Source organism: Manacus vitellinus, unplaced genomic scaffold (assembly GCF_001715985.3).
Source record: "Manacus vitellinus isolate BGI_N305 unplaced genomic scaffold, ASM171598v3 scaffold_26_pilon, whole genome shotgun sequence".
In the NCBI taxonomy this organism is placed as follows: Eukaryota; Metazoa; Chordata; class Aves; order Passeriformes; family Pipridae; genus Manacus; species Manacus vitellinus.
In genome coordinates, this window is record NW_021939960.1 from 3,540,385 (window position 1) to 3,549,597 (window position 9,213).

General features: G+C 44.7%; 1 protein-coding gene across 1 annotated transcript; it reads left to right on the forward strand.

Annotated features, from left to right (window-relative positions):
• Positions 1-37: 37 nt before the first annotated feature.
• Positions 38-7,345, forward strand: CSTF1 (cleavage stimulation factor subunit 1). The gene is made up of 5 exons (XM_029960357.1): positions 38-381; positions 1,742-2,019; positions 3,303-3,500; positions 4,076-4,466; positions 5,832-7,345. The coding sequence occupies exons 1-5, from the start codon at positions 213-215 to the stop codon at positions 6,089-6,091; spliced, it is 1,296 nt and encodes a 431-aa protein (XP_029816217.1). The 5' UTR covers positions 38-212; the 3' UTR covers positions 6,092-7,345.
• Positions 7,346-9,213: the final 1,868 nt, after the last annotated feature.

Here is a 9,213-nt window from a genome sequence, read left to right on the forward strand (position 1 = left end):
ATGGGTCACATTCTCATTTCCGCTGCAGACAAGTGAAACAGGTTTTTCCTCCCCTTTCTATCCCCTTTCTGTCTCTGATTCTCACCTTAAACACGGCAATATTTGGTGCCTGCACTGAAATTTCTTGGAAGGTTGTGGTGGTTTCATGCAACTCTCTTGTATGTGATTTTTCTTCTCCGTTTCAGGCCCCTCCAAGGCAGTCCTTGCTCACAATGTATAGGACAAAAGTCAGTTTGAAAGACCGTCAGCAACTTTACAAACTGATCATTAGTCAGCTGCTCTATGATGGATACATCAACATTGCCAATGGCTTGATAAATGAGATCAAACCTCAGTCTGTCTGTGCTCCATCTGAACAACTGCTGCACCTAATTAAGTTAGGTAAGCCACAACCAAAAGCTGACATAAAAGTCTAGTTTCTAAATCCCCAGTGAATGAAGAGGTTGGTGTCACTGGAAACACATCTTTGATGCAAAGGTTGTGTCTGGTAATAGCACCACACTTCATATTTGGGTACAGCCTTTGCCTCTGTGGTGTTTTTTGGAGGGCATTCCTGTGTTATCCTTTAGTGAGCATTAAAAGCAGCACAGATCTCTGAGTGTTGTCCAGATCTGTTTGTCTGAACTCCTCTACCATATAAGAACACTTGCCCTAGGTCCTGGGTGAGTGGCAGCTTTCTAAAAACACCTCAGTGAAGAGGATCACTGAGTCCACAGATGTGAGAGAAAACTCCACCCTCACAGTTCTGCTAACTTTAGAAATAGTTTCTATGTGGTTCTTCCTGGCAGTGCTGGAAAGGGAGCAAGTCATTCCATTGGCAATCTTTGCTGGCTTTTATGTATCAGTCTTCAGGAAATCTTCCCAGTCTGAGGTCTCAGCAGAGGTGTCGTGTGTCCTCTCCCCGTACCTTCTCTCTGGAAGGGCCTCAGTGTGTAGGGAAAACACCTGAGCTGCTCTTGGAGCGAGCTGACAAGTCCTGGAAGAGCTCTGGCCATGACATCATGTCTTGTCTGTAACTCAGCTGGTTTTGCTGCCTGAACTGGTTGAGTTCCAAGGTTATAAATACGTGAGACCTCATGTCTGTTTGAAATATGAATGAGAGACTTGAAATTTGCAGATGAAAGCAGCAAAAATCTGTTCTACTGCATTTGATCATTTGATGATCACCGCTGGGCACAGGGCTGAAAACTCTTGTGTCTGCCCTGTTGTGATTGTCAGTGCTGAACTCTCTGTTCTGCAGGTGCATCCCAGAAATAAAAATCTATAAATTGGGTGTGCAGAACAGTAAAATTTTTGCCTTTCAATACAGGCATAGTTGTTTGTGAAGTAGGCTTTGTTCTTGAGTGCAATAAAATAAGAAAAGAATCAGTGAATGCTTCATTTTTTTACTTTAAAACTCATGTAATAGTGTTGGGGTTTGTTTCACCCCTTGTGAAAAGCTGAGCAGAGGCCTGTCCATGGCCAGTAGCTGATTCTCAGTGCATTTACCAGCACTGAACACTACAATATTCACTGGTTGTATTTCCACAGTTAATTTGAACTGTGCCTGCTCTGGTGCAGCCCAAGCACCTCATTCATTGCTCACCACAAGTGCTGCTGTGTGACCTAACCTGCTCTGCCAGCTCAGCCTTGCCCCTCGGGGTTCCCTTTCCCAAAACCTGCCCTGGAGCCATGGCAGGGTCTGTCCTCTATCTGAGGAGAAGGTTGCCCTGGTTAAGTGCCCCCCCTTCTCTCATTCCAGGCATGGAGAACGATGACAGCGCTGTCCAATACGCAATTGGCCGGTCGGATACGGTGGCTCCGGGCACGGGAATTGACCTGGAATTCGATGCAGACGTGCAGACCATGTCTCCTGAGGCCTCAGAGTACGAGACCTGCTACGTCACATCTCACAAAGGGCCCTGTCGTGTGGCCACCTACAGCAGAGATGGACAGTTAATAGCCACGGGCTCTGCTGATGCCTCCATCAAAATCCTGGATACAGAGAGGATGTTGGCCAAGAGTGCCATGCCCATTGAGGTAACTTGGGAATTGTAACCCCTTGGGAGTTGTGTCCATGCCATGGCCATTGAGGTAACATGGGAATTGTAACCCCTTGGGAGTTGTGACCTTGCCATGTCTGTATCGTGTGGCTGCCTCTGTGAGGACTAAATACCTGTCTCAATGTATTTCCTGCACCAACAGTGGCTCATAGACCTTGGAAGAAAAGGAAGAACTAGGGCAAGGACACCTGTGTCGCTCCTGGCAGCAGAGAGAGAATTGAGCCAGGAGTTGCTTCCTCTGGTTGCTGGTCTTTGCTGTATTGTCTGAACACAGTTTACCTTGAACCCACTTGCACTTTTGGCCTCTGCAGCCCCCCATGGCGATGTGTTTCACTGGGTGTTTCAAAACTGTTTCATGCAATACATACTGATTTGCTTTATCTTTTTCCAAGGCAGTTATCAGGTGGTATTTAAAAGTGGGCTTTTTAGCACAGAGTGCACACTAAATTCTCAGCAAAAAGCTGCAATTCTGGTGCAGCTTCCCTCAGTTCTTATAGCAGTGCAGTGTTTTGCTTCAGGCTGTTTATGAAGGTGATGTTTTCTTTCACCAGTTCTCTACTACTGAAACTAGTTTGTCCTTGAGCAAGTTGTTTGACCTTTGTAAAGATACAGGGATTTAGTTTGTTGACAGTATATAAAAGGCCTTCAAACTGATGCGTGAAATGGAAGAAAAAATACTCCAAACAATATCAGTATAAATGAGATAGAGAGCAGCTCTTTGATGAAGGCCCTCAGGTGCACACAATACATAGGCACACACCTACATACAGAATTCTTACACTTTTATATCTTTAACTAATTATCATGTCTAGTGGGTACATGCAGTCCTTTTGCCCTGGTGCCACCCTCAGAACTGCCCCACTGGAGCCCCTCCAAGGGTCCTTATATCTTGTTTTGTCTACCACATATCTTGTTATTCCAGTCCAGGTGCATGTCCCAATGGAATGTCCTTGCTAAAGCCTCTTTCTTTGAGAAGAACATTAAACAAGCGTAAAGACTTTATAAAATTCAATATGAAGCACGAGAACAGGTTTGGTAACTGTCAACTGCTATTCTGAAGTGTGAGAAACTTTACAGCCATACTAAAAATCCATATTTGCTAAAAATCTTAAAAATTCTAAGGCATCGAAACAATGAAGAACATTGATTGTGTGCCTGGTTATGTTGGAAAGGAGCTGCTATTTGGCAAGCCTAGAACCTACTTTTCTTGTCAAAAACATTCTGGTTTCTAACAATAACTTTGCTGAATGTTCCCTGTAGGTCATGATGAATGAGACAGCACAGCAAAACATGGAAAACCACCCTGTTATCCGGACTCTGTATGATCACGTGGATGAAGTGACATGTTTAGCTTTCCATCCAACAGAACAGATCCTGGCATCTGGTTCAAGGGACTACACACTTAAATTGTTTGATTATTCAAAACCTTCTGCCAAAAGAGCCTTCAAATATATACAGGTTAGATACAGTACCAGTTCAGAGCAGCCAAAGCTGGAATGTTTAATTGCTGAGGTATCAGTGAGTTGAGTTGTGCCTGAGTTGATCAGGGATTAGGGATGTAGGAGGACACAGGTATAACATTTGCAGGCATTATGGTGAAGAGCTGGTGCATAATGGACACAGTATGTAAATCTAGTGCCTATCAGCTTTTTGTTCATCTAGACTAATATGCCTAAGTTTGAAGTCAGTTATATCATCAGTTTTGGAGGGGAGCTTGGGATTAGGTGATGGTGGGCTGGGGGCTGTGTGGCTGGCTGACATAGCCTCCTGTCACTTTTGTGTGATATCCCAAAAATGAGGAGGCACTGCAGGCTGCTCTAGGACAAGAACTGTGATACAATTACAGGTAGCCTGTCATTTTAATCCTATTTGCCATTAAATCCTATTTAGGAAGCATTTTCTATTTTCCAAACCAGAACCCGTTGTGCTAAGCGATCATTTAAGCAGTTTTTTAGCACTTCGGTGCCAGCAGAACTCACCCTTCCACTGCAGGTTTTGTCCTTCCTTACCCGTTTGTGCATTTTTGCAAACAGGAAGCGGAGATGTTGCGCTCCATTTCTTTCCACCCCTCTGGAGATTTCATCCTGGTTGGGACCCAGCACCCGACGTTACGTCTGTACGACATCAACACCTTCCAGTGCTTCGTGTCCTGCAACCCCCAGGACCAGCACACGGACGCCATTTGCTCCGTCAACTACAACGCCAGTGCCAACATGTACGTGACGGGCAGCAAGGATGGCTGCATCAAACTCTGGGATGGGGTCTCCAACCGCTGCATCACCACCTTTGAGAAGGCACACGATGGAGCCGAAGTCTGCTCTGCTATTTTTTCCAAAAATTCCAAGTATATCTTGTCGAGTGGAAAAGACTCTGTAGCTAAGCTCTGGGAGATATCCACGGGTAGGACGCTGGTCAAATACACAGGTATGTGGCAGGTGACCTCCCAAACACCTTCTTTTTCAGCTATTAACCCATGGCAGGGGTGGAAGTACTGTCAAAGAACAATTAAAGGCAATGAGAGACTGCTGCTTTGAGGATAAATTGCCCCAGATTTTTGAAAACAGATAAACTAATTCCATAAGAGAAGCTGTGATCCTTCCGTGTCAGTGTAAATGTATTTAGTCTGAGTAGATTTTGGAGACTTTTCTGACATCGCTACTCCATTGCTTTGGAAGGATGTTATCCTTAAATTGGGGAAAAGTAAAAAGAAGCACTGAACCTACTTCAGGGCAGTTGTTTTAACCATTAACTCGGGTGCAAAAAATAGCTCTGTAGCCATGGCAATAGTCTGAAATGTGGCTGCAGTTGGTTTGCTTCTTTTTTTGCTTATTTTTTTTCCAAGGATGCAGTTGTGTGCAATCCTTGGAGCATGGTAACAGTGCCATGCTTTGATCTCAGCAGGAATTAGGGAATGATGAAGGATGTAGAGCTTTGCATGTGGCAGGAGCTGTGTGCTGGGAGAGGCTTTGGTGTCAAGCACTAAGTGCTTCAGCAGCAGGAGCCATAGCATAAAAGAGAAGAGGATGCTGAAAGTTGGCTCAGCTTTTGGGCTGTGTAGGTCCCTTTTTGCACTCCAGCTCTCTCCTGCTCCCAGCCAGCAGGGAGCAGCACCTTCCCAGGAAACGTGCAGGATCCAAGGTAGGATCGAGTGTGTGCAGTGCATAGTAAATGTATGGGAAACACATTTTATTGAAGGTATGGCCAGGGAAGCTCATACAATAGGCCATATGATATATACATTAAAAAGTCCTCAGTGATCATGAGAATCTGTGTGTGCTCCCGTCTGTGCTCTTTCCACTTGGTTACAGCTGAAAGCCTTATGCAAAAATATAAAGCAAAAGTGCTCTTTAAAGGTAAATGATTGTGCTCATACCGAGGGGTTGGGCACAGCTGGAGTAGGTATTCCTTCCATCCTCTAAGGAATTTTGCAATATATTACATATCTATGCATGGACATCAGGAAGAATTTCTTCATGGAAAGGGTGGTCAGGGTGCCAAGGAGGTGGTGGGGTCCCCATCCCTGGGGGTGTCCAGGGAATGACTGGAAGTGGCACTCAGTGCTCTGGGACAAGGTGGGGATCGGGCACAGGTTGGACTCGATATTTTCCCACCTTTATGATTCTACAAAAGAATATACATTATTGGTCTCCTGTTGCAGGTGGAAGTGGTAGGAAAGCAGAGAAAATACGACTCCTTCATAGACTGCAGGAATTGATACTTATGAAACATTTATTCTTAGGTCTTGGGAAACTTCCTAAAACTTAACAATATTTTGCTGCGTATATCCAGGTGCCGGTTTGAGTGGCCGACAAGTACACAGGACACAAGCTGTCTTCAACCACACAGAAGATTATGTGCTGCTCCCAGATGAAAGGACCATAAGTCTCTGCTGCTGGGATTCCAGAACTGCTGAGCGGAGGAACCTCCTCTCCCTCGGGCACAACAGCATCGTCCGCTGCATTGTCCACTCCCCCACCAACCCCGGCTTCATGACCTGCAGTGACGACTACAGGGCCAGGTTTTGGTACAGGAGGTCAACAACAGACTAAGGACAGCTTTACAGACAGGGGTGATCCAACTCACACACCACCTTGTGTTGATTGTACCGCCAGCAGCTGCCTGCGTGAAAACCGTGCTGTGTCTGGTTTTTAATTCTGTCAAACGTGGCAGGAAAACAACAAAATACTGAGACTCTTTGCCCCACACTAATTTTTTCATTAGTGTGTGTGGTTTAATTTTTGTAAGTCATCTCTAATAGTACTCAAGGGAAGGGGTGGAGAATAAAATGATCCTGGCAGGAAGGGCTAAACTTTTTCTCCTGCCTTTCTGAATCACAAAAAAGATAATGTGACTGTGTCTTGCTCAAACTGGGCAGAATGAGCCATTTCTGCTCCGTGTTTTGTCTGTGCAATCCCACTGAAGTCTGTTAATGGATTACACAAGGAGCAGCAGAACTTGGCAGATACTTTAATGAAGCCTTAAACTGCCTTCAGCCCCAATTCATCCTTTGTAAAGCTCTGGTTTGTATCTTTTAGTCTGGGGGTTTGGTGGATCTTTTTTTTTATTTTTTTGAATTGGCCAAGTGGACCTTCAGTTCTGAGCTGTCTTGTGCCATAAGAATTCAAACAGGATTTTAAATTGTTTAGATAAGTTCAAGAAACGGTCTTCTAGTTCTGGTGTTAAACCTCAGACTCCATCTCATCTTCTTTTGAATTTATCTGAACAAGTTGGACTTCATAATAGATTCATAATATTTTCAAGGAATATCCAAATTGCAACTAAAATGTGACAGCGCTGCTGCAGATGAAAATGGGAATTATTTTGCCTTAGAGACCTTTAGTATCCTCTCAAAGCAAGAAACCTGTACATATGAATTTTTGTATATGTACCTCAGAAACGTCACCGTTTCATTTTACCGAGGATTTTTCATGCTCTGTTACACAGCATTGAATGACATTCTTTTTTAATTACTTAAAAACCCAGTGCAGATCGTTAAGAGACTGTGCTTAAAACTTCCTGTAAGTTTGAAAATTCACTACTTATTTTCACAGAGGACAGCCTGAGCAGAGTTGTAAACATGTTTTTTCAGGCCTCTTTGTGTAGGGCTCTTGAGTGTCACATCTGGGAGGTTCCTTTGGTCCAAGCTCAGCACTTGCCTTCATGAGGATTTTTAAATGTAAGATTGTTCTTGCTGCTGGATTAACTTCCCATTACACTGAAGAATTGTCAAGGGCTGATGAGGGTACAGGTTTTGTCTGTATTTAAATAAAAATTGCCTTTTAAAAAGTTCTTTGATACATAAAGAAGGGATTGTATTTGTTTTCTGTATAACAAGGGAGAAATGGATCAAATATGGAAAGCTGGGTCTTTAGGGACTTGTTAAAGCTTTATGAATTCATTGTGTTACACCTGAACCAGGTACAGCCACAGATTTAACAAAGTGGGATGGTGGTTTTAAAAGAGAGAATGGAATTCAATGTTCTCTTTTAAAAGCTCCTGCTATGCAAAATATTTCCTGGGCTTAAGAATCCTCTTTGCTCCTCCTCTGCCTCCCTTTGAGTTTCTGAAACTTCAGAAACATGGGTGGCCGGAGATAGTGGTTCTGGTGGCTTTTTTGGTGGAGAAACAAGGAGAAGCAGAGCTTGGGGGAGGGAAAAGGGAAGTCCTGACACAGCCATTGATGAGTGGTGTGTGCTGGGTGACAGCAGCTCTGCCACAGACAGCAGTGGCATTTTCATTTGGAGTGTCACCTTTTTTAAATTCTGTTAAAGCAGCTGTCCATAACTAATGCATTTGTTACTGGGGTTTGCAACCTTTCAGAACACTCCTGTGGTGGTTCACGTATTAAAGCACTGCTGTGGGTGTTAACAGTGTTAACATGAGCTCTCACCTCAAGCTTCCTTAATTCTGCAGTCTTGAACTTGCAGTGTAGAAATTACTCTGTTAACACAAACCCATCCTGCCGTGGGTGCCCTGCTGGCTTTTCATATCCTGGTCCTCTTCCTGAGGCCAGAGGTTTGGTGGGTTTCCGTTTGAGGAATAAAGAGAAACTTTGCTCAGGTTGGATGGGACTTGGAGCAACCAGGTCTAGTGGGATGGAATGAGATGAGCTTTAAGGTCCCTTCCAACATAAGCTGAAAAGATCTTTCCAGTGTGGAAGTCTGGAAGTATCTTGAGTGCACATTCCTCATGGGCTCCTGTTCCCTCCTGCGGTCAGAGGAGCTTCACCCCTCAAAGCTGTATTTGATAATTACAGTTCCAGTTGCCTTTCATGAGTTTCACAGTCTGTACCTCTTGGTAAAGACATCCCAGCTGCTCTGCTCAGAGAAGCACTGTCATACTTGGAATTTACCACGTCAGGAAGGTCTCCATCATTGTCTAAAGGTCCACTGTATCCATCTGATGTGTAACCTATTTTCACCTCTCCTCAGAATAAGCTCCTGTGGAAATATGGCAAGGTGATGCCACAGATAACATGTGAGCTGTGCCAATGTGAAAGCCAAAAAAAACTCGGGAGACAAATCATTTCTTTTTGTAGCTTTCAGCCACTAGCATTCCTTGGGATGCTGATTTGGCAGTCAGGAACTGGCATCTGGCTCTAAGGGGTGGTCCTTCCTAAGAGACCACTTCTGGAGTTAGGCATCAAACTTTCTGTTTAAGGGGAAGTACTGCTCTGGGATAAACATTTCTCACTTCCTGGACACAGAGGCTGTTTTTCCACCAGAGCTGCCCTGTGAGACTGAATCCCAGGAAAAACCAAAAAGGAAAAAGTAAAAGTAGTGAAGGTAATTGTGGTTCAGGCTGGGAAATTCTCGGTGTGGCCGTAGGGGACCCTTCAGATGTGCTGCAGCACAACTGCTCTGCTCCCTGAGCAGGTCACTGGGGAGGGAGCAGTGCATTTCCCAGGCCTGTTGGAGCTGTGGTGCAGGCAGGAGGATCAGCATCCACCCAGGTGGGGCTGGGAACACACCCAGCTTCCCCAAAGCCCCTTCATGGCAAAAAACTGTCGGTGCCATGAAAGCAGAAACTACTTCGAAAGCCATGAAAACTGTTGGCCTCAAAATCCTGGATTTCCACCACTGTGGCAGCCGTGTTGTTATCAAGCCCTGTGCAGCTCCCTGTGGTACCACTGCCTGGTATTCATTGCATTGCTAAAAGAGGAAACACAGGA

Excerpts from the sequence above, each read along its gene's own strand:
- CSTF1 (XM_029960357.1), top strand. The coding sequence starts at position 213 with ATGTATAGGACAAAAGTCAGTTTGAAAGACCGTCAGCAACTTTACAAA. Across the intron at positions 382-1,741 it reads GCTGCACCTAATTAAGTTAG|GCATGGAGAACGATGACAGC; the intron begins GTAAGCCACAAC and ends CTCTCATTCCAG. Across the intron at positions 4,467-5,831 it reads GACGCTGGTCAAATACACAG|GTGCCGGTTTGAGTGGCCGA; the intron begins GTATGTGGCAGG and ends GCGTATATCCAG.